The sequence below is a fragment of the Mastigoproctus giganteus genome, chromosome 2 (assembly GCF_048544385.1).
Source record: "Mastigoproctus giganteus isolate SK-2022 chromosome 2, ASM4854438v1, whole genome shotgun sequence".
Lineage (NCBI taxonomy): Eukaryota > Metazoa > Arthropoda > Arachnida > Uropygi > Thelyphonidae > Mastigoproctus > Mastigoproctus giganteus.
In genome coordinates this window covers 27,500,697-27,527,481 of record NC_143576.1, presented here as the reverse complement: position 1 = coordinate 27,527,481, position 26,785 = coordinate 27,500,697, and the positions used below count along the sequence as shown (strand labels likewise).

General features: G+C 38.1%; 1 protein-coding gene across 1 annotated transcript in view; it reads right to left on the bottom strand.

The window, feature by feature from the left end:
- LOC150089231 (N6-Methyl-AMP deaminase-like) overlaps positions 1–26,785 on the bottom strand; it is a 93,493-nt gene that overhangs the window by 40,600 nt on the left and 26,108 nt on the right. The window contains exons 4-6 of the mRNA XM_090389916.1: positions 22,653–22,943; positions 5,902–5,982; positions 390–528 (exon numbers count right to left, since the gene is read on the bottom strand). Coding sequence (XP_090246042.1) covers positions 390–528; positions 5,902–5,982; positions 22,653–22,943 — 511 coding nt within the window. The remainder of the gene's footprint in view (positions 1–389; positions 529–5,901; positions 5,983–22,652; positions 22,944–26,785) is intronic.

Here is a 26,785-nt window from a genome sequence, read left to right as displayed (position 1 = left end):
TGCAGCCACGGAAGCTTGGTTTTACTCCCAACCTAAAGAAATTTTTTAAAGGATTAAATACAAATATAGTGAAAAAAAAAATAAAAAAAGAAAGAAATTTGTATCTATGATTTTTATACTGTTCTCAGAATCTTTTGACCACCTCTCATATGTTCAAACTTGGAGATTTTTATTTGATTTCAACTACTCCATTGAAATATAAAAACAAACTCTGGAATTAATATTACATACAGTATATTCTAGCATTACCATAAATTGGACAACTCTGCATATCTTAGAATTTTAATATACAATTTGAGTAATCATGATATGAATCACAATGGTCACTTTACTTTGTTTTTGTAAAAACATTTCAGATTTAACACACAAAAAAAACTAAAAAACTATACCTAATGGTATCTTTGTTTCCATATATGAGTTAAAACTAACTGCTGATCCTCCTCTTGTTGGGTGAAGAAATGTACCATGCCCAATTCTATCAGGTGGAAGCTGAAGCAGTAGATCAACTTCTTCATTTTTTCCTGGTATCTAAATAAAGTTCACACAGTATTAGCTTTTATTTTATGTATAACATACACATGAAATTATTTTTTTGTAAAAATAAATTAAATAGAAAAACAAAATGTCTGTACCCTTGTAGACGTAAAAAATTTTTCAGTCTTTCCAGGACCACAATGAGTTACAGTCAGCTTTGAAGGCAGTCAAAAGTATTCTTCAAAAAAGAAGAACACCCAGATACTGAGATAATCACTAGCTCCATGGTGCATCAAAAAGTTGCAAATTGCTTGTCGTTTCCAAGTGTTGAACAGTTGTAAATTTCAGACTGCTAATAAATGAGATCTTGAAGTGGTGTATCAAAGGTGTTCTTTGGTATTTTCCTATTTGAAAACCTTGTATTCACAACTAAAGGTTAGGATGAAATAGATATATCAGCTAAAACTGATGAGCAGAGGATAAATAACAACATTACAGTATTTCCTTAACATTTTTATGTTTGAAACTTCAGAGTTTTGTTCAAACATAATCAATGTTGTTTGTTTGTTTGTTATTTGGTTTTTAGGAGCATTAGCAACTAAGGCCATATTGCTCCGGGAAATGCGGTGGTCATTCCTTGACCTTTCCGCATCCTCCGTATTTGGTGGTGACGGGCTCGAACCCCGGTCTAATCAAGAAGCGTGTGCTACGCACTGCTGCTCCTTCCCACCTGGCTACGGAGGCGCCAGTAATCATAATCAATGTAGTGAAACAGTAAGTTTTGGTCAATGATTACACCCAAGAACTTAACCTCTTCTACAGATTCAAGAATTTGATTGCCAAAAGCAGGTGATTTTGGAGTATTATACTATGAAAATAACATACAGACAGTCTCCAATTTACATCATTCTGAATTATACTGTGTCAATGTAACATCATTTTATTTTAAAATGTTAAATTCTAAATTTAAAAAATTTTGCTGCTTCTTTTTCTTCATCGACAAGTATTACAAAGGACAAAGTCTGAACAACTGGGGCTTGCTTGTTTCTGACATGTCTGGCCATCCTGTTAACAATGAAGATAGGTATTACAACAAACAAATTGTTTTAATATCAACAAATACAACCTCTCTGGCGCCTCCATAGCCAGGTGGGAAGGAGCAGCAGTGAGTAGCACACGCTTCTTGATTAGACCGGGGTTCGAGCCTGCTACCACCAAATACAGAGGATGAAGAAAGGTCAGGAAATGACCATCGCATATCCCGGGGCAATATGGCCTTAGTTGCTGAATGCTCCTAAAAACCAAACAACAACCTCTCTGCTGCAACCAATGGACTAAGAGGTAACAGTGAAATTCAAGCCAGTTATTATTCCTGATGCAATGTGTGAAAAAGTGATCAGTTAAACAGACAGTAAGGATCACCCATCAGTTTCAGAGATCTGGAGGTGATACAATATTAAGAAGACCATAGACACACTGCGGAATCATAGGGAAAAGTCACCTGAGTTATGGCTGGAGGGCATTCACTATACTGAGAACTCACCAGTGTCCACAAAATTGAGTTACAGATTGTGGATTAGCAAATGAGATGGGTTTGATGGAGTGGACATAAGTAATGTGGTAGAGATACTGGAATTGCATAATGATCAAAAAAATTGCAAAATGCTTTCTTCCAAAACTACTATTGAAGATCCAAAAGCAGAAATGAGGCATATTCAGTGAAGTACTGAGTAATCTTCTGTACTGCTATAATGACTTGTATTAAGGGATGCAGCAGCAGCAAAATAGAGACTTCTGTCCTTGGCTTCTTAAAACAGAATAATTTGGTATGAAAATGCAGTAGAGGGTAGGTCAAGGAAACAGGCAATTTTAAAAACTGGTTATCTGCATACCAGCATGATGGGAAAGCTTTTGCCATTAAGGCATTTTACAAAAAAAACAGTTATGAGACCACTCAATATTTACTTTGCTTTCACTTTAAGCTTAAGCATCAAAATCCTGTACTGTTTGCTCATGCCATTAAAACATGGATATGTAATTTTGAAGAAACTGGTTTTGCTCTCGAAAAAGAAGCCTTTAGGTGAAACAGAAAGTGCCCATACACCCGAAAACACTGCAGCTATCAGGAATTCTCTCATATAGAGTCCAAAGAATTATGCACATCCACATCTGCTATTGTTGAACTTATCCAATAAGAGTGTATGACAAATATTGTAGCAGGACTTAAATTTTCATTCTCACAATGTACAGGTACTGCAACAATTAAATCCTCATAATCTCTTTAACCATAAAAATTTTTGTCAAGAAACACTAACTCAACTGGATTGTGATGAAGACTTTATTCACAGTATATGGATATTGGATGAAGCTCACATTCATCTAAACAGTTTTTTGAATAAACGCAACTTTCGTTATTAGTCGGAAGAAAATTCTTTTAGCTAATTGTACCAGAAACCATTGCACAGGGACCAGGTAACAGTATGGTGTACAATTTCATCTTGTGGCATTATCAGCCCATATTTTTTTTTGAAGATGGTAACAGAAGGGTAACATCTGTGATGTCAGGCCAGTGGGTTAACAAGATTGCAACTTTTTTGAATGATGAACTGGCTACTAGGCTTCCGCAAGTTAATGAGGCCAGCTGGTTTCAACAAGATAGTGCAATGTCTTGTATCCAAAAAGGTGCCAATGAATGTCATACCGTTGCTCTTTCATAACAATGTCATCTCCAGGAATGGTTATATTTTTGTTCTTCAAATCCGCATACCTGGCAGCATGTGACTTTTTTATTATGGGGACACTTAAAAGGCAAGTAGCACTCTCATCTCCCACACAATATTGAAAAGGTGAAAGAAAGAATTGGTGAATTGTTGGAATTCCTTAGGAGACACTACATTGTGTCATAGGAAACATGTATGGAAGTTTAGAAGAATGTCTGTGCAAACATGGAGATCACCCTGAGGATATAATCTTCAAAGAAAAAAAGAAAAAAAAAAAAACAACAGCATGCCATGTTATTAGTATTACCCATACAGTGCAATAAAGCCACAGGCTTTTGCTTTTTATTCTGCAGACAGAAAAAAAAAGTATAGATTATGTGCTTCCCTCCTCATGTAGGTAACTATCCAGCTGACCTTTGAATTTCTTCAAACTATCAGCCTCAACTAACTGCCGAGGCAACTTGTCCCAGTATTCAAAAACATGCTAGTTAAAAGAAAATTTCCTACAATCTTGTCTCTAAATCTCTTCCCTGTAATTTGAATTTATGGCCCCTAGCCCTGAAATTTTTATAAGTGGCAATTCCGCCATCATTCATTTTACTAAACCCTCTCAGAGCCACAATCAGGTCCCCCTCTAAGGTACCTGGTTGCCATTCTCTGTAATCCATATAAGTGAAGTCTTTCCTCATACAGTTCCAGTCAACCCTTCCCCATCTCTTCCATCATGCAGTATGACTGATGACTTGAAGTTATGATGAACATCATAGCGAGATCCAATCTTCCTTACATTTCAAGGATACATCTCTAAAACGGTGTTCTCAGGCCGGCAGCTAGTTAGTACACTGGACCAAACCTATTGGTAACTCTTTAGGAGGCTTCTGGATCAGTTAGTGTATAATCTTGCTACCTCTACTCTGCCAGATAGTGACTAGAGGGAGTCCGAGTAGTGTGTATGCGGGGGGGGGGGGGCGCACGTTATGTCAAGGATCTGGGTATATTCTTACCATGTGTACACCATATGCAAAAATTTCATTACTTCATACAGCATGTCCCCCCACCCCACTTTTTCTTACTACTGAATACACCATGAATTGCCAAACTAATAGAGTAAGCTTATATGTGACAACATCTAAATCTCCCAAACACTTCCTAGTTCATTTCACAAATATATGTGAATACGTGGTCTCAATTCTAATCTCAACGATGTCCATTTCCACTTGCAGTGTGCCAAACCCCATGTACTTTTTCTGACAGAATCTCAGTTATCGGTTGATTCAACTACTGCTCATCTCAGTTGCCCAAATTATTCACTGTATGATTCCTTTCACCTCAAAGGTGGTACTTCTGGATATGTCCATTCTGATATTCCCTGCCAGAGACTTGGTAATTTGGAATCTCTTTTCGATCTGATTTTTTTTTTTTTTCTTTTTTTTTTTTGTTATTTGTTGGCACATTGGCATAAAATGCACCTCCCAAAGTTTTTGCATTGCATTTTACTCTGATCCAAGCCCAAGGCGGGATTTGAACCCACGACCTTCGGGTTGCCAGGCAGGCAGGCACTTTACCCACCTGGCTAGCCCGGTTGGCTTTGGCTCGATCTTCTCTGGCTTAAAATCTCTCTACCTCATTGTCAAATTCATCTGTTGTCTCTACCATTCTCCCAACTCCACTAATCACTTGGGGCTCTTTGACTTCCTCTCTTTGCAACTTGACTTTCTCCAGTCCAACTTTCCTAACAGAGGTAATTTTCCTTAGTGATTTTAATGTTCGCAACTCCAGCTGGCTTCCGTTTTCTAGTCACATTGATCCAGCTGGTCGAGATGTTGAGGCTTTTGCAATTACTAATGGCCTTGCACAGATTGTTCATTTATTCACATATTATCATGTGTGATTGCTCACAGATTAACCATACAGCCAACCCGCTTGATCTTTTTCTGACATACAACCCTTCTAAGTACACGGTCGAAGTGAGTGGTCATTTAGGCACCTCAGATCACAACTTGGTGATTGTCTCTTCTCCAATGGAGCCTTTGTCTCATGACTATTCCCAACCTCGTATTGTTTGGCATTACAAGAATGCAAAATGGGATGACTTGCGAGATTTCTTTTCTTCTTTTCCCTGGTTGGATTACTGTTTCAAAACTTCTGATGTTAACATTTGCTCAGATTGTGTTAGTGAAATTATTCTTGTAGGAATGGAATCCTTTATTCCACACTCCACTTTAAAATCTTGTCCTTTATCTAAACATAGGTTTTCTAATAAATGTGCTAAGGCTGTTTAAGAGAAGAACGTTGCATATTGTAATTGGCTTCTTTCCAATTCTTAGTTTCATTTTCTTCCTACACAAAAGCTCGCAACAATTGTAAAGCAGTTATTAATCAGTCCAAACTAGGTTTTGAACAGTCTAAGAGTAGAAAACTTGCTTCTTGCACTAATGGTAGCCGAGCATTCTGGTCTCTTGACAAAGCTATTGGCTGCAACTTTTACCCATCTCTGCTCCCACCTCTGTCAAAACCATACTGTTGTCACTTCAGCCAAGGATAAAGCTGACATGCTGTCATTAATGAAATCCTATACTAATTACTACTATTCTACTGTGAGAGACAGATTTGGAGAGAATTTGTAATGACCTGTATTACATAATTTAAAATCCAAGTGTTATCAAATGCAATTTTCATAAATAAAGTTCATGGTGGTAATACCTACCTCAGCTACATGAAGTGCAAGTTTCAGTCCTGCTTTCTTAGCAAACTGCAATGGTGGTATAAAATTAGTAGGGTTTCCTTCCTGTAACGTAAAACAAAAGAGAGTTACTCCTTGAAAATTTAAGTAACTATACACAAGAATAGCTGTTTTATAAATACTTCATATTATATATAAAAAATAATAAAGTAAAATTATTTTAAAATAAATAATAATATAAAAAACATATATATATATATATATATATATATATAATATTAAATATATTGCTAATAAGTTAAAAACAGTAGAAATAAAGGAAAAATAAAAATTGACTGAATACGTCAAATGTACCAAAACATTATGACCACCTACCTAATATGATGTTGGTTCTCCACATGCAGCCAAAACAGCTCGTACACAGAGAGACAAAGATGCTACAAGGTTTCTAAATGTATCTTGTTGTATCTGGTACCAACACGTAACCAGCAGATCCTTTAACTCCTGTAAGGTCCACAGATGCTTGATGGGATTGATGTCTAGGGAATTTGGAGGCCAGGGCAATACCTCAAAGTCTTCCTCATGGTTCACAAACCAGTCTGGAACAATCTGGGCGGTGTGGCATGGCGCATTATCCTGCTGAAAGATGGCACCGGCAGACGGGGGAGACCATTGCCATAAAAGGGTGTACCTGGTCAGCAATGATGTTTAGGTAGGTGGTAGATGTCAGAGTGCCTGGTACATGGATGACTGGACCCAGGGTATCCCAGCAGAACATCGCCTAAAGCATGAACCGCCACCACTGGCTTGTTTTCGTCCCACTATACATCCAGGTGCCATCACTTCCCCAAGTAAACAATGCCCACGTACCCGGCCGTCCACATGGTGCAATAGGAAACATGATTCATTGGACCAGATGACCTTCCAATCAGTCAAGGTCCAGTTTTGATGCTCACTTGCCCATTGCAGGTGCTATCACTGGTGAACCGTGGTTAGCACGGGTACTTAGCAGCGTGTGGCTACGCAGGCTGATTTTCAGCAGGGTTCGACATACTGTGTGTTGTGACACATTACTCCCATCACCTGCATTCCAATTACCGACGTTGCGCCACAGTCACTCTTCTGTTGTCACGTTCCATCCAGGAGAGCCTTTGCTAACCTCGAGCATCAATGGGCCGTGGTCATCCAACACCTCGATGGCAGTTCATGGGTTCCCCCTCCTTGGACCACTTTTGGTAGGTACTAACCATGGCTGACCGTGAGCATCCCACCAGCCATGCCGTTTCAGATATGCTCTGACTCAGTTGTCTGGCCATTACAATTTGGCCTTTGTCAAACTCACTTATGTCCGCTGCCTTTCCCATCTGAAGAACAAGAGTAACACTGATTAATGGAGCTCAGTATCAGGTGTTTTTCATAGTGTCCCAACCCGCGCACATGCTGTAGTTCACCTGTAGTTGCTTCGATTTACATAACGACTCACTGGTCATAATGTTTTGGCTCATTGGTGTATATTCATATTATAATAAATATAAAGATGTAAGTATGAGTTACACAGAGAGCCAAAAAGGAATAATAGCTGAAACAAAAAATTTTAAACGAAGTGACCGATAAAATAAATAAATTAACCTGTAAAATAAAATAACAGTAGCTGGCGTCAGATAATGGCAGATAAATTTAGCCATAGTTCAAAAAAAGGGGAAATAGAACAAAAAAAACAATTAAATCTGATGTCAGCAAAAATAAAAGTTGATACATGATCAGGGTTTTCATCAGGGGATTACACCTGACCATGTATCAACTTTTATTTTTGCTGACATCGGATTGATAATGGTACGAGAGTACATGTGAACAGGCGAAGTTTTTACAGCTCCAACTAATAGAGAAGTTTTCTTAAATTTTTGCTTTTTTATTGACTTAAATTGGCATATTAATATATTTTTTGGAGTTGCTTTATATTCCTAGTAACAATATTTTAGTTTAATTTGAAATTAGATAAGAGATTTTGTAGGTTATTACTTTATATCAGTAAGGGTATCTACTCCACGTGTTGGACAAGTTTCGAAGCTCCCGTGAATGCTAAGTTTTTAATTATATTCAGCTGGTTTATTAACTTAATTGTTAGATTAAATTATTTTCTATAAGTAGCTTATAGATCTAGTCAAGCTCCATGGTTTATTTTGAATTTAGATAGCACGATTGTGAAAGTAGTTAATACCTCGTGTCCATAGATTTATCTTTCGTAACTTGCCGCCATTGTTATATGATACAATGTATACCCGAAATAGATAGTGTAAGATTTAATGGAAAATTAGATAGCGAGTATAGTAGTATCAATTAATCAGTAAAATATACTAATCTTATTAAATTTCATTGTCAATTGAATTGTACTTTTTTAACTAAATAAATATAGCGACCTAGTTATTACAAACGTAACATCAAAAATTAATGCATATAAGCTGACAGGGGATAAGAAAGTCATATAATATAGCTCAGAGATAATATTCGATACCGAAACACATATATATACAGTGTTATAACTGCATTGGGATATAGGTTTAGGGTTATATTTTGTACTGGAATTTTATTTTAAATTGAATAGAAATCATGACTCAGACCAGAGCAGCAAATCAAAAGGCTCAAACTAATAGGAGTGCTGTGGCTTAGGGGAGGCAGTTGTCCTCTGAATCAAAATGCACTGCTTGTTTGATGTTTGTGGATAAATCAGGAAGAGGACATGATACTGCCAAGGGGAATGTCTTTGTGTGTGTGTGTGTGTGTGTGTGATGTAAGGATCGTGAGAAAATCACAACTCAGCGTTGTTATGGGCCTATATGAGAGCTTGAAGGACAGGGTGGATGCCCTCGAAGGATCTAAATTGAGGGGGCCCATGAAGCTCTCAGCTGCCCACATCAATGCTAGAGCTTAAATTTGAACATCACAAAACGCAGCGGCAACCCCCAAGGCAGAATGTGCTGGTCTCAAAGGAACTAGTTGTTGTGGGTGACTCTAATGTCATGGAAATGGGGAACATATTGTGCAAAAAGGATAGGTGGAACAGGACCAGGGTATGTCTGTCAGGGGCAAAGGTTGACGACATTGTAGAGCAGATATCATCTTTTAAGGGCACAAAGGGTGATATTGTTGTACACATTGGCAATAATGATATTAAGAGTAGGAGACCGGCGGAATTAGTTAAGAAGTACAGGTCAATTGAAAAAAAGCCATGAGTTAGGGTTGAATTTGAAAGTGTCTGAAATTCTGACCAGACACAATAGGAGGGAGTATATGATGAGAGCCTTGTCGATCAATTCGGCCCTGGTCTGTACTTGTTAACAGGAGAGACTGCTTCCACAGGGATGGGATACACCTAAATAGAAAGGGTACAAGAATATTTGCGGATGCTATCGAGACAGAGTTAGGTAGGTCAGAAAACTGCTAGCTTCGGGGGATACACGGACTAATAGATTAACAGTAACCGCTGGCAGAGGTGAAAATGATTCTTGCACTGCTTCTATTGAAATGCAATTGAGCAGCAGTCTGGAAAGCAAGGCAATGGGGAGTATTTCCAGGACTGCTGGAAGTCATAGTGGAACAAGTAAATACATGGGCTAGGTTAACATAACTAAGAGTAGAAACAGGTGCATGTATACTTGCATGTACACTAATGCTAGGAGTATAGTTAATAAGTTTGATGAGCTTGAAGTGCTAGTCAAGATATCAAAGGTGGATATTGTTGGGATATCAGAGACGTGGTGTCACAGAGACATAATCAGTGCAGAATTGGAATTTGGGGATTCCAATGTGTACAGAAAGGATAGACAGGACAGAAAGGGAGGAGGGGTTATGCTGTTAGTTAAGAAACACATAAAATCTAAGGAAGTGCGTCCAATTGATGTTGGTGGACAATGCAATGCTGAGTCTGTTTGGTGAGACATAAGCACTGGGAAAGGGAAAATGAGAGTAGGTGTGTGTTATAGGCCTAATGACTCTGATGAGTATAATGAGCAAGTGTGCAGAGAAATAGAGTGAGCCAGTAAATCAGAGCGTCTTATAATATGGGATTTTAATTTCCCAGAGATTGACTAGAATTTGTGGGTTGGTCACTCACACACTAGCAAGGCTTTTGTGGATTTATTGGATGATTGTTTTCTACAGCATGTTCGGGGGGCAACTAGAGGGAGTAATACTCTTGATCTGATTATCATTAGTAATTCTTCATGCATTAAGAATCTGCATATAAAGGAACCACTGATTTACTCAAAGTGGGATTTACTCAAAGAGGTAACTGCCATCAGGGGTAAAGGAAATGGTTTTTGCTTTCGCAAAGGTGACTATGGTGGTCTCAGACAGTGTTTAAATTCTATACGGTAGGACCAACTGATGATTTTAAAAACAGCAAATTCAAAATGGGAAGCATTCAAAGATTAATCTTAGCATTAGTATTAGTAATGGCCGCATGGTGCAAGAAAGCCTATGGCTTATGCTGCACTAGCCAAAAAAAATATCCGAACAAAACAATGATAAAAACAAAAAAAAATAAAAAAATAAATAAATAATAATTAATAAAAAAAAAAGGAAATTAAACCTATCATCCTATGCGCTTCCCTTACCGGAAGGTACTATCCAGATGACCTTTGAATTTCCCCAAACTGTCGGTCTCTACCACCCATGTAGGCAACTTATTCCAGAAAATTTTTAACTCGCTGGCTTAAATAAAACTTCCCGCAGTCCAATCTAAACATTTCCCCCGTAACTTGAATTTATGTCCCCTAGTTCTAGCATCATTTATAATCTTGAAAATTTCAACCTCATTCATTTTACTGATGCCTCTCAGAGCCTTAAACACCTCAATCAAATCTCCTCTAAGATGTCTAGTTTCCAAACTCTGCAACCCACATATTTGAAGTCTTTCTTCATAAGGACGCCCTTTAGCCGATCTCAACAGGCGAGTTACCCTTCTTTGCACCCTTTCAAGAAGCTCGATGTCTTTCTTTAGGTGCGGTCTCCATACTTGAACACAGTATTCCAAGTTTGGTCTAACATAAGCCTTATATAATGGGATTATCACGTCCCTATCTCTACTTGCAAAAGTTCGATAGATCATCCATAGGACACCATGGGCCTTCCTTGCAACCTGTTTACAATGCTCAGAGAATTTCATGTCTGACCGTATCGTAACACCCAAGTCCCTTTCCTCCAGTACTGGGTTTAGTTGAACTCCACTAAGTGAATAAGTTTTTTTGGGATTACTGTTTCCCAGGTGTAATACCTTACACTTTGTTGGATTAAAGCACAGCTGCCATTTTTCTGACCATTCCTGAAGTCTATCTAGGTCTCTCTGAAGAAGCTCAGCTTGACAGTGATCATTAACTACTCTACCAATTTTAACATCATCTGCAAATTTAGACATCACGCACTCTATCCCTTCATCAATGTTGTTTATGAAAATTAAAAACAACAGTGGTCCTAATACTGATCCTTGGGGAACCCCACTTCTTACATCAACCCAATCTGAGGAATAGCCATTCATCACAACCCTCTGCCTCCTGCCCTGAAGCCATCCTTCTATCCATCTAAGGATTTTCCCAGTGATTCCAACCTGTTCGAGCTTATAAAGCAACCGCTCATGTGGGACTGAGTCAAAAGCTTTGCTGAAATCTAAATAAACAATGTTGAAATTATTCCCTAAATCCAGCTCGTGAGTGACCCTTTCAAAATAGTGAACCAGATTTGTTAAACATGATTTTCCCTTTACAAAACCATGCTGAGTATCCTTGAGAATTTCAATTCGATCCAAATGATCCTGAATTCCACCTTGATCATTGCCTCCATGATTTTCCCTACTACTGAAGTCAGACTGACAGGTCGATAATTTCCAACTTCACTTTTAGAGCCACCCTTATGTATGGGAGATACATTTGCACTTTTCCAATCCAAGGGAATCTCCCCAGAGTCTAGTGATGCTGGCATAATTAGACTCAATGGTTCAATGCACTCGCTTGCCGCCTCCCTTAAGATTATAGTGTATATTCCATCAACTCCAGGAGCCTTACTGGTCTGTAGGCTCGAAAGTTTTTTCATTAAATAATCTTGCGAAATTTAAATATCATTAATTACATATTTTTTAACTTCGCTCCCACAATTTCTCATTGCCACAAAAGGTTTTTCATTTGTAAATATCGATGCAAAATAACTGTTGAGTTCATCTGCAACGGCAGCTGGTGTATTTAATACTATCCCCTTTCCCTTACGTAAAGGACCGATCTGGTTTGTCCTGCTCTTCTTGGCATTTATATATGTGAAGAATTCTTTATCCCCCCTCTTTGGTCTGTTTGCTAGTGATTTCTCATAAACTGCCTTTGCCTGTCGAACCTTTTCTGTGGCTCTATTACACATCACCTTATAGCTGTTATAGGCTTCAGTACTTTTTATTGCTCTGTAACCTTTCCTTGCCACCTTTTTCTGCTCAAGTAATGTGGCAACTTCACTATTCATCCAACTTGGAACCCTCCTCGTGGAGTATTTTTTTAATGGTATATACGCATTCAAGGCATCTGTGATTAATGTTTTAAAAGCGTACCACAGTTCAAATGTATTCATTTTCTGAACGATTTCTACCCAGTTAATAGAGGTCATGTAGTACCTTAAGGCATCGTAATTTCCTTTTCTGAAATTAAAATCCATTCCTCTGCCTTTTACTTCTGCTACCTCTCTCTGTCGTCGTCATCCACCGTAGAACTCCGTGATCACTTCCTGCTACTGGTTCCTCTACTGTCAACCCTGTTATGTCATCTGATTCATGGGTGATCATGAGGTCTAGGATATTCTTTTCTCTAGTACTTTCCCTGACATGTTGATACAAATAACAGTCATCTAGTTGATTTAAAAATTTTGTTCCCCATGTCGAGTTTCTTTCCCATTTACTCCAATCAATTGGAGGCAAATTGAAATCACCCAAAATAAGACACTGACGCTTACTTGCCCATAATCTTCACAATCACCTGGTCTGTAGATTACTCCTACTCGCATTATACCTTTGTTTCCAACTATCTCACACCATACAGACTCTATACTAGCATGTGAAATGTCTGAATCCGGGAAAGCTATCATCGCACTCAGGCTGCTTCTGATAAGAAGCATTACCCCACCACCCCTTCTATCTACCCTATCCTTCCTAAATACATTATACAAGCCGTACTTAAACTCATCATTCCCAATTTCCGGGTGGCACCAAGTCTCTGTAAGCCCTATTACGTCCGCATTACTTGTTTTAATCAGCAGTTCGAATTCGCTCATTTTATTGACGACACTTCTAACGTTACTGTATAAACAATTAAGATTTACAGTTCTTGTATATTTAACAACCCTTGAAGTTTTTTAGGCTCTCTTCCCTGATATTAGCTACCTGCTCACGTGAAACGTTTCTGCCCCCAGAACATCTAGATAATACGTCCAGTTGGGGTAGCAGATAACAACTCTTAAGGTATGTGCAAGAGTTACTTTGACCAATATTATCAGATAAACGCGTGTCAGTATTACCCACATCCCCCCCTAGCTAGCAGTTTCCCTGGACCTTTAAGGTATCCTCAATAATACTGGCAAAAACTTTTGCACCACCTTTGTTTAAATGTATCCCGTCTCTACAAAACAAATTCCTTCTACCTACAAGTGTGGGGCATGCTGATAGAAATTTCCCCCCTAAAGCCTTGCAGATTCCTTCAAGTCTTGAGTTAATCCACAAGGCTCATAACATATAATCCCTCCTATCGTGTCTGGGCAGAACTGCAGACACATAGACATTGTGGCCTAGCTCGCGGCATTTCCTCAGCATGGTCCTGTATTTTTCCAACAAATTGTCAGATCGTGTACATTTAATATCATTAGTCCCCCCATGAATAATAATATTCTCTTTACCCCCTTTAAAATCTGACAATCTGTTGGTGACATCATCAATAGTTGCTCCCGGCAGACATACCCTGGTTCTACTCCACCTATCCTTATTACAAAAAATATTCCCCATTTCCCTGACAATGGAGTCTCCTAATAAAACAAAGTCCTTTTTAACCAGAGTAGTTTACACTTGGTTTTTCTGTTTCGAGGCTCGAATCGGGTGTGCATCACTTGGTAGATTGCTGGAGGCTTGAGTCCCTGACGAGCTCCCAGATGCATTATTCTCGAGGCAAGCACCTGTTTTTTCAGTGACTCAAATTGTTCCATCAGTGCACCAAATTGTAATTTAAGATCGGTACACTCCTTACATCGATCACAAAGAAAAGAATCCCCAGGTGAGGTAGGATTAGTCACCAGGTCGACCTTGGAAAACATTCCACAGGTTCCACAACGGATTAAATCATGACTCACTCGTAAATCGCCATCGGCTATTTCCGTGTGAGTCATGATACCCTGTGATGTGTTTAAGGCAGATCTCGTTACTACCATTATAAAATTAAATAAATATCAATGAAAGTTAACTTTAATAAAAAATTATATCTATAATATTATTAAAATCAAACTGTTACAGGAAACCTATAACAAAATAATCCAACAATATCTAAATAAATCAAATATTTAAAAGCACTAACCAAAAGTAAACCACTTACCTGAGGAGCCCTGACTAAGCGCGTCCGCTCACTTCGAATGCCAACACTGAACTGGAAGCTACTAGGCTTTACATACCAACTAAGAAATATTGTTCAAGGTTTAGGCCTAAATGAATGTCAGATGAACTAATGAGACATATGGCAGAGAAGAAAAACACATGGGATACATATATATTAATGGGTGACATGGAAGCTTATGATAGATATAAGCTGGTCTGTAACCAAGTCACAGAGGAGGTTAGGCAGGCAAAGGCAGATTACAAGAAATCTTTGGCAAAGGATGCAAAGGAAAACAGCAAAGAGTTATTTACTTATGTAACTCTAAAAGGGAGGGGATGAATCGGATTGGTCCACTTGATATTGATGGCTCAACTGTTGATGATCCTGCGCAGGTAGTTAACAAACTAAATGAATATTTTGCATCTACATTCTCACATAAGGAGTTATTCAGGGAGGGGAATGCCAGAGGTGTATTAAACTCTGGCAGCAAGCTAGATAATCTTGTAATAACTGAGAGTGAAGTGGAGGAGAAATTGTTGAAGATAAACATAAGAAAGGCACCTGGGATGGATGGAATCTATCCAGTTATATTAAAGGAGGCAGCAAAGGAAGTAAGCAAACCCTTAGCCATAATTTTGAGTGCTTCCTTGGACACAGGGGAGGCACCCATGGACTGGATATGTGCAAATGTGACCCCAATCCACAAAGGAGGATCAAAGGAAGACACAGGTAATTACAGACCTGTTAGTTTAACTTCTGTTCCAGGGAAATTAATGGAGGCACTAGTTAAAGAAGCACTGCAGGATCATGTTGTTTGTTTGTTTGATTTTTAGGAACATTAGCAACTAAGGCCATATTGCTCTGGGATATGCGGTGGTCATTCCCTGATCTTTCCGCATCCTCCATATTTGGTGGTGACGGGCTCGAACTGCAGGATCATCTAGAGAAGACTTCAGTTATAGCTTGAACACAGCATGGGTTTGTTAAGGGGAAGTGTCTGACAAATTTGATTGTATACTATGATGTAGTCACAAAGGAACTGGATGCAAAGAATAATTTTGATATCATATATTTGCATCTTAGAAAGGCTTTTGATACTGTTGCACACAGAAAACTGCTGCACAAATTGGAGTGGAGCGGTGTGGCATTGGAGGCAAATTGCTGCTATGGATAAAGGGATGGTTGAGTGGGAGAAGACAGAGAGTGGTAATCAATGAACACTGCTCTACATGGCGTAATGTTATTAGTGGAGTACACCACTAATATTAGTGGAGTACACCATTATTGTTTTCTGTATTCATCAATGATATTGATGATGGTATTCATCAATGATATTGATGATGGTACATCAGTCTTAATGTCCACGTTTGCAGACAATACGAAGGTTGGCAGGGTTGTTAAGGACACTAATGATAGTACGCTGCTGCAACAGGATCTAGAAAAGTTGAGCAGATGGGCTGAGAGGTGGCAACTGAAGTTTAACATTGACAAATGTAAAGTACTGCATATGGGTAGCAGTAACCCAAGAGAAACGTATCAACTGTGTGATACTACACTGACAGGTAGAGAGTGAAAAGGACCTGGGGGTAATTGTGCAGGTAGATATGAAGTTTTCTGAGCAGTGCAGATGGTCTGTAAGAGTAGCTCATGGTGTCTTGTCAATGATATACAGGAATTTTTCTAGCAGGGATAAGGAGGTGATTATCTCCTTGTATAAGGCACTCCTTGTTGTCAGGCCACAGCTTGAGTACTGTATACAGGTCTGGAGGCCTCATTTTAAGAAGGATGTAGAGCTGTTGGAACGAGTACAGAGAAGGGCAACAAGATTAGTGAATGGAACTAAGGGTTGCTCTTACGAAGAAAGGCTTAAGTTTTGCAGATTACAGTGTCTGGAGACTAGGCACTGGCGAGGTAATCTGATAGAGGTGTATAAAGCCTTGAATGGTTTGAGCATGCTCAATGCTGATGGGATTCTTCCTCTTGCTCAAAACAATCGCCTGAGAGGGCATAAATTCAAATTGAGGAAAAGTGTTGTAGGATAGATGTGCAGAAGTTTGCCTTTAGCCAGTGGGTGGTTGATTGCTGGAACAAACTTCCATCTGCCATTGTAGAAGTTTATAGCTTAAATAGATTCAAGGTAGAACTAGACAAACATTTCGAGTGAGTGGATGGGTGAAATGAGAAGGATGTGTGTGTGTGTTTTTTTTTTTTTTTTTTGGTTTTTTTGGCTGATGCTATATAAGCTTGCTTTCTTGCATCATGTGCCCTTGCTAATGCTAATTTTATTGTATTTTTGATTCTATTTCCCCTTTTTTTGAACTTGGCTAAATTTATGCACTATTATCTGATGCTACCATTATTTACCACTATCTACCATTATTTTATAGGTCACTTCCTTGAAAACATTTTTTTATGTTTCGGCTAATTCCTTTTTGGCTTTCGACATAACTCATACATCTTTATATTTATTATAATATGCATATATATATATATATATATATATATATAAAATAGGATATAAAATGTAACTAAGCATCATCACTGGTGTTTCTTCCATTAGATTCCTCCATCAACAGTCAGAAGCTCAATAATTTGATGAACTTAATGGGTCAAAAAAAATGTCTCATGCTGCCTTTTGCACAGGCTCTTAACATTGTTATTCACAGATATATTGATCGTGCAGACCATTATGGCTGTTTTGGATTTTTGCCATACAACACATCATTGTGTTGTATGTGTTAACTGTGTATTTTCTATGACAGATTTGATTGTTTTGGTGGATAAAAAACACAAGTTTCCAAGAAAGAAAACTATGCAACCCTCACCCAATACAAATTGGTTTAGAAATCCTAACAGAAGAATGCATACATGTACAATACACACCATATATTGCATGAATAATTATTTTTTTCTGTGGTGGTAAATTACATTTTTTTTCTTTTTAACACTACAGTACATTTTCATTTAGAATCCATATGTTCTGTTTAATTTTTTCTTTTCTATTATTAGGCCCAAGAATGAATTTTTGAGTGAATTCTAAATACAATTAAAAACTGGGCCGTTATATAGCTAACTGAAACTTCTGTTATTTTATGGAATAGCAATAACCTAAAAATTTGTTTCAAACTGTGGTGTTTATTGTTTTTACTTCATTTTACTTTTATATAATCATTATATTTTTACAAATAACTGAACACTATTTTTCAACAAACATGGTTTATGCATTTATCCCACCTATACACCACAACTGCTCATAAAAGCCTGTCTACTGGTAACACCACTGTTTTATTGTTTCTTTCACTTCATTCTCCATGTGGAAATGATGTCTTTGAAATGAAGTACTGAGATGAATTAATTTATTCATCTTCATGTAATAAAACAAAACCACCACAACTGAAATGACCAAGTCTCTTGTTTTAGCATTAGCATTAGTAGAGGCATATGATGCAAAAAAGCAAGCTGATGCAGCATCAGCCAAAAAAAAAAAAAAAAAACCCTTACACTTCAACCCTCCATTCGTTCGAAATACCTGTCCAGCTGAGCCTTAAATTTATTTAGGCTATCAACTTCCACAACAAGGGATGGAAGTCTGTTCCACCAACCAACTACCCGCTTGCTAAAGGCAAATTTCTGCACATCTATCCTACATCTGTCTTTCCTCAATTTGAATTTATGCCCTCTCAGGTGATTATTCTGAGCAAGCGGCAGTATCCCATCAGCATTCAGCATGCTCAAACCATTCAAGGCTTTGTACACCTCTATCAGATCACCTTGCCGGTGCCTAGTCTCCAGACACTGTAATTTGCAAAACTTAAGCCTTTCTTCATAAGAGCAACCCTTCGTTCCGTTCATTAATCTTATTGCCCTTCTCTGTACTCGTTCCAGCAGCTCTACATCCTTCTTGAAATGAGGCCTCCAGACCTGTATACAGTACTCAAGCTGTGGCCTGACTACAAGGAGTGCCTTATACAAGGGAATAATCACCTCCCTATCCCTGCTAGAAAAATTCCTGTATATCATTGATAAGACACCATGAGCTACTCTTGCAGCCCGTCTGCACTGCTCAGAGAACTTCATATCTGCCTGCACAATTACCCCCAGGTCCTTTTCATTCTCTACAACTGTCAGTGTAGTACCACAGAGTTGATACATTGTTCTGGGGTTGCTGTTTCCCATATGTAGTACTTTACATTTGTCAATGTTAAACTTCATTTGCCACCTCTCAGCCCATCTGCTCAACCTTTCCAGATCATGTTGCAGCAGCATAGCATCAGTAGCATCCTTAACAACCCTGCCAACCGTTGTATCGTCTGCAAACTTGGACATTAAGCTTAATATACCATCATCAATATTATTTATAAATACAGAAAACAACAATGGACCCAACACTGAACTCTGAGGGACTCCACTAATAACATTAGTCCACGATGAGCAGTGTCCATTAATTACCACTCTCTGTCTTCTGCCACTCAACCATCCCTTTATCCATAGCAACAATTTGACACCAATGCCACACTGCTCCAATTTGTGCAGCAGCCTTCCATGTGCAACAGTATCAAAAGCCTTTCTAAGATCCAAATATATAATATCAAAGTTGCATCCAATTCTTTTGTGACTACATCATAGTATCCAATCAAATTGGTCAGGCAAGACCTTCCCTTAATAAAACCATGCTGTGTCTGAGCTATAAATGAATTCTTGTCAAGATGATCCTGCAGTGCTTCCATTAATTTTCCGGGAACAGAAGTTAAACTCACAAGTCTATAATTACTTGTGTCAGCCTTTGATCCTCCTTTGTGAATTGGGGTTACATTTGCACATCTCCAGTCCGGGTACCTTCCCTGAGTCCAAGGAAGCTCTCATAATTATGGCTAACGGATTGCTTACTCTCTTTGCTGCCTCCTTTAATATAACTGGATAAAAACCCATCCACCCCAGGTGCCTTTCTTGTATTTATCTTCAACAATTTCTCCTCCACTTTACTCTCAATTATTACAAGATCATCTAGCTCACTGCCAGTGTTTACTTCATCTATGGCATTCCCCTTCCTGAATAACTCCTCATGTGTGAATGTAGATGCAAAATATTGATTTAGTTTGTTAGCTACCTGAGCAGGATCATCAACAGTTGAACCATCAATATCAAGTGGACCAATCTGATTCATCCCCTTCCTTCTAGAGTTTACATAAGTAAAGAACTCCTTGCTGTTTTTCTTTGCATCCCTTGCCAAAGATTTCTCGTAATCTGCCTTCGCCTGCCTCACCTCCTTTGTAACTTGGTTACAGATCAACTTATATCTATCATAGGCTTCTGTGTCACATGTTAATTTATATGTATCCCATGCATTTTTCTTCTCTGCCATATGTCTCATTAGTTCATCTGACATCCATTTAGGCCTGAACTTTGAACAATATTTCTTAGTTGGCATGTAAAGCCTAGTAGCTTCCAAGATAAGTTCTTTGAATGCTTCCCATTTTGAGTTTGCTGTTAGTAACATCATCAGTTGGTCCCACTGTATAGAATTTAAATACTGTCTCAGACCATCGTAGTCGCCTTTACGAAAGCAATAACCCTTCCCTTTACCCCTAATGGTAGTTACCTCCTTGAGTAAATCCCACTTCAGCACACTGTGATCACTGCCACCTAGTGGTTCCTGTATCTGCAGATTCTTAATGCATGAAGAATCACTACTGATAATCAAATCAAGAGTATTGCTCCCTCTAGTTGCCTCCCGAACATGCTGATTTAGAAAACAATCATCCAATAAATCCACAAAAGCCTTGCTAGTGTGTGAGTGAACAACCCACAAATTCCAGTCGATATCTGGGAAATTAAAATCCCCCATTATAAGACACTCTGATTTACTGGCCCACTCTATTTCCCTGTACAGTTTCTTATTATACTCATCAGAGTCATTAGGCCTATAGCACACTCCTACTCTCAATTTTGATCTACCAATGCTTATGTCACACCAAACTGACTCGACACTGCACTGTCCAGCAATGTCGACTGGCTTCACTTCCTTGGATTTTATGTGTTTCTTAACTAATAGCATAACCCCTCCTCCCTTCCTATCCTGTCTATCCTTTCTGTAGACGTTGTACTCCCCAAATTTCAGTTCTGCATTATTTATATCTGTGTGACACCACGTCTCTCATATTCCAACAATATCCGCCTTTGATGCTTTGAGCAATACCTCGAATTCATCAAATTTATTTACCAAACTCCTAGCATTGGTGTACACGCAAGTATACATGCACCTGTTCTTTTTCTTAGCTACCCTAACACAACCCTTGTGTTTACTTGTACCTCAATGACTCCCAGCAGTCTCTGAAATATCCTGCATCTTGTTTTTTCAGGCTTTTGCTCATTCCAATAGAAGCAGTGCAAGAATCACTTTCACCTCAGACAGTGGCTACTGTTAATCTATTAGTCCTTGTATCCCCCCAATCTAGCAGTTTTCTAACCCACCTAACACTGCCTCGATAGCATCAGCAAACATTCTTGCACCCTTTCTATTTAAGTGTATCCCATCCCTGTACAAGCAGTCTCTCCTATTAACAAGCACAGACCAGGCTGAAAAAAATTCTACCCCTTGAGCCGTGCACAATCTTTCCAGGGCCAAATTGATCGACAGGGCTCTCATCATATACTCCCTCCTATCGTGTCTGGGCAGAATTGCAGACACTTTCAAATTCAACCCTAATTCACGGCTTTTTTTCAACAGTGACCTGTACAAATTTTGTATTTGTTAAGTAATTCCACCGGTCTCCTACTCTTAATGTCATTAGTGCCAACGTGTACAACTATATCACCTTTTGTGCCCTTAAAAGATGATATCCGCTCTACAACATCATCAACCTTTGCCCCTGGCAGACATACCATGGTTCTATTCCACCTATCCTTTTTACAAAGCATGTTTCCCATTTCCCTGACAATAGAGTCGCCAACAACTACTAGTTCCTTTGGAACCAGCGCATTCTGCCTTGGGGGTTCCCGCTGTGTTGCGCGATGCCCAAGTGCAAGCTCTGGCGTTGGTGTGGGCAGCTGAGAGCTTGATGGGCCCCTCACTTTTAATCCTTCGAGGGCAGCTCATGGGGTTTTATCAATGATATACAGGAACTTTGCTAGAAGAGATAAGGAGGTGATTATTCCATTCTACAAGGCAATGGTCAGGCTGCATCTTTGGTAATATATAAAAGGTAAGGTATATATATATATAAAGGTAAGGTATAAACAGTAGCCGAAAAACCCCAATATAATTTCGCACTTTAAAACCAATTAATAAAACTGTTATGAAATTTAAAATAATGCCAATTACATAATAATTTAGCGGTATCCTCCCAGAAAGGTACCATTTCCGAAAGACGTGAAATATCACCAAAAAGGGTTAAAGGAACTACTAAAAGATAACAAAATCAAAATAATAGACTGACCATTATGCCCCATATCGACAGAGGACCAGGAGGCCAATAATGGTCATGGAACCGCTGCATTTCAATCGCTATACAAATCGTCTTTTTTTAGCTACTTTTTGTCTTACCTTTACTTTCCCTTTTCCGTTCGTTTGTTTTATTTTGGGTTATTTTTATGTTAATTTTCGCTCTACAGTTTTTGCCATACTACTGGCTTATGTTTTATTTTATTTTATTTAATTTTATAATATTGGATATATATATATAAAGGTATATAGAGGTTTTCCTTTAGCCAGCAGGTGGTTCTTGGAACAAACTTCTATCTGTTATTGTGGAAGTGTGTAGTTTGAATAAATTCAAGGAAGAGCCAGAGCTAGACATTTTATTGGAGGGGATGGACAGATGATGTGAGAAGGTTGTGTGTGTTTTTTTTTTTTTTTTCTGTTGCTGTATAAGCTTGCTTTCTTGCACTATATGTCATTACTACTTCTAATAATAGAAAGTGTTTCCCAAAAGGGATTTTTATGCTATTAAAGCTCACATGGGTCATATTTGATATTAAAAAGTTCTGTTTTTTTTCTAACCATTTATTTTTTCAGTTAGTGTCTTAATAAATGTTGGAGACTAGTGTATATGGTACTCATATTATCTCAAGTTGAACTGTAGGCAAACTTTTAATGTTCTCTAGTAGTAGATAATCTTTCAAGACAAGCAATGCATATATTACTCAAAGAATACTTTTAAAATAAGCACTTACAGCTGGGTTTCCACTTAAATCTATGCCAACCACTACCTCTGTAGAAAGCATCATCTCCTCTGCAAGTTTCACAATTTCTTCAGTTACAGAAATAGGATTTCTTCTGTCAACAGAAAGCAACAAACGAACAGATATATCAGGCACCTTGCTTTTACAGGAATTAATAGCAGCTATCAGAGAATTAACATAACTACGTCTTGACATTACTCCAGTTACTTCCCTTGGAGTGCTTCTGAGTTCTAAGTACCGAACACCATCCAATTTAAAATCTTCAATGACACTGCATGCAGCCTGCAAGTAATATCAATTGACTGTAAGTATCACAATTTACTGAAATAATCTTAAGTTCAGAATTTTGAACAAGAAAATCTAAGTGAATAAATGCAAATTTCCAAATCTTAAAAGCCACAACCACAAAATAAAGCATGTGTGTTTTACATCAAGTCATTTTATTGGTAAACTTATTTCTAATACAAAGAGTAAAAAATCTAAACCAATGAACAACAAGCATATTCAGTTTCTGATACTCTACAGAAGTAAAGTAGTGTCACAATTCCAGTCAAAATGATGAATCACACTCTGTGTATTCAGTAGTAAAAGATAAACACTGTCTTGCCTAATACAGAAAATATTAGGAAGGGTGTGCATGAAGAAAGAGCAAATCTTAACTTATCACCAAGTTCATGGAATTAAATGCAGGGATGGTAAAACAAGTAAAATAAAATAATAAATAAATAAATAAATATATATATATATGAGGTGCTACCCAAAAGTTCCCAAAATGTATTTATAAAATAAATCAGACTCACCCTCCAAATAGGTCTTATTTGGCATCGTCACCTTCGAAGTAGCCACCTTGAGAGCGTAAACACCGATCCCAGCACTTTAACCGTGATTTGAATGCATCCTGAAAGTCCTTCATCGTCATAGTATTCAGCAATGCCTGCAATTCGGTTTGGATATCCTATATGCTGTCAAATCTTCAACCCTTCAGCTTGATTTTCATTCTTGGGAAAAGGAAGAAGTCACAGGGGGCAGGGATGATTTGTCATGTTGTTGGATGCCAAAAACTGCGCCACAGTGAGAGTTCTTTGTGCATCACTTCACTGGACGTTTCCTCCTGACGACTTCCTTTAACCATCTCAGGACGTCGCAGTAGAACTTTGCATTGACAGTCTGGCCAGGAGGGCCAAATTCCTTATGGATAATCTCTTCAGTGTCCAAACTAGGCATTTACAGGATTATCTTCACTGTGAAGGATGCTTTCACAGATCATTCCTTGGGCCTCTCCTCTGGAATGTGGTCCTTGCCCAATGGCTTTTACATAAATTTAAGAATTGCCTTAGTATTGCTTATGTGAATGACCTTGTCATCTGCATATCCGGTATGTCTTGCAGGTTGCTAGAGAATTGTGCTCAAGTCATCTAGCAAGATCTTATGGACTGGATCTGTACAAACAAATTAAGAATATCACCCAGCAAGACTAAGTTAATGATTCTTAATGGTACACTTGATTATGGAAGGTCCACTTAGATTGCAAACAAATTTCCTGTTTCTCAAAGTACTTAGGAATTCTACTCTATGACAAGTTTCCTCCCTCACTAAACAATCTGGCAAATAATATTAAGAAATTTACTGTACAATTATTTACAAGTGATGTAAATAACTGATCACGATAATACTTACTTTTGTTCCCCAATAGGTCCTCACCCCTGACAGTAGGAAATACAATTGTATATTATATATTATAAATGTTTTTGGGCTCAAATTTGAACCTCTACTGTGGCCTTTCAATTGGATGGTTTTTCTTGCTTTATGTCGCATTAGTATTCCCATTAAAATACTTATTTTAGAAATTTTCTATAAATTCCAGTGGATAATTGTTGAAATACAAATTAATTAAATTTATATATTTTAAATAATACATTCAACCATGTCCCACACCTGTAAACTTGGCCACCAATTGGCCATACCTATAAACTTGGCCTTCCATAATCAAGTGTACCAATAAGAATCATTAACTTAGTCTTGCTGGGTGATATTCTTAATTTGTTTGTACAGGCCCAGTCCATAAGATCTTGCAAGATGACTTGAGCACAATTCTCTAGCAACCTGCAAGACATACCCGATATGCAGATGACAAGGTCATTCACATAAGCAAGCTTCCTGGAAGCTTTTTGGCCTGAAACAACACTAACAACAAACCCAAACATTTATATCAAAACACACACAATACTACATATTCAGGCCTAATTTACAAACATTCTGTAACCATCACAGGGATACAAGGTGGAGTCTGACATAAGTCTAGGGCCACCCAAAACAAATTACACACATACATATACTAGCAGCTCTTAGGAGACCATGTGCACCCTGTCATGTTGCCCTTTTTCCTGGAGAGAAAGAGGATCTTCCAAGATGATAATGCACCATGTCATCATGCCTCCACAGTGCATGAGTAGTTCGAGGAACAAAGCAAAGATATCACCCATCTTGATTGGCCTCCAAATTAGCCTGACTTCAACTTGAACACCTGTGGGATGTTTTAGAACTGGAAGTGGAACATATGGACACACAACTGTCATCTATTCCAACGCTGTGAAAAGCCAGAAAAGACATCTTCAGACATCTAGTAGAGTCAATGCTAAGATGAATAGCAGCTGTTATTCATACAAATGGTAGCCCTATGCAGTTTCAGGTAGGTGGTCATAATTCAGTGATAACTGAGCATGTATATCTTACATTCAAGTATAAAAATTAAATTCTTTATCAAAAGTGCACTTTGAGAAATCTTTTGTGTTTGCACTTGTGCTTTCAAAAACTTCAGGCTGAAAGTAAAATTGTATTATAAAAATTTTCTGGTTTCCAATTTCTTACGGATGGCAAGTCAGTTAAAGATGTTACACAAATTGTTCAATTGTTCATTTACTACTACACTTACACTTTTGTAAAAGTAAAATGATTTGTTAGCATCATATTTTAACTCCTGCATTGAAAATCTGGGTCACTGGTAAAAGTACTAAGGAGTCAATGGTAAAAGAAGTAATGCAAGATCAACTGGACAAGGCTGAAATTATAATTCAAACACAGTATGGGTTTGTTAGGGGGAAATCCTGTTTGACCAATTTAATCAGTTACCATGATGTGGTCACAAAGGAACTGGATGGAAAAAATAATTTTTATATCATATACTTGGATTTCAGGAAAGCTTTTAATACTGTTACACATAAAAGAGTGCTGTACAAATTGAGCAGTGCTACTTTAAGGGGAAGTCGCTGTTATGGATAAAAGGATGGTTGAGTGGGAGAAGACAGAGTGATAATCAATGGACACTGCTCTTCATGGACTAATATTATCAGTGAAATCCCCCAGGTTTCAGTACTGGGCTCATTGTTATTTTCTCTATTTATTAATGATATTGATGAAGGCATACAGGGATTCCCTTGAATCCATGGATGCCCTCATAATTAAGACTAAGACTAAGAATTTGCTCACCTCCTTTGCTGCATTCCTCAATATGACTGAATAGATCCCATCCACCCCAGATGCCATATGTTCAGCTTCAAAAATTCTTCTTCCATTTTTCCTTCCAGTTATCACAAAGTCATTAAGCACCCCACTGGTGTTTGATAAACCTCTGGCATCCCCTTCCCTAAAGAATTCCTCATGTGCAAATGTTGATGCAAATATCTATTCACTTTGTCAGTAACCAGAGCAGGGTTATCAACAGTTAACCCACTGACATCAAGTGGCCCAATGTGATTTAACCCCTTCCTTCTACTTTTAATATACACATAGAAGTCTTTGCTGCTTTTTGGCATTCTTTGTCAGAGACTTCTCATAATCTACCTTAGCTCCTTTGTGACTTGATTACGGACTAATTTATATCTACCATAGGCTTCTGTATCACCTGATAATTTATATGCATCCTATACACTTTTCTTCCTTCAACATATCTCAATAGTTCATCTGACATCCATTTAGGTCTAAGCTTTGAACAGTATTTCTTCATTGGTATGAAAAGCCTAGTAGCCCCTTTGATTACTTCCCTGAATGCTTCCCATTTAGAATTTGTTGTTGGTAACATCATAAGTTGGTCCAACTGCACAGAATTGAAGAACTGTCTGAGATCA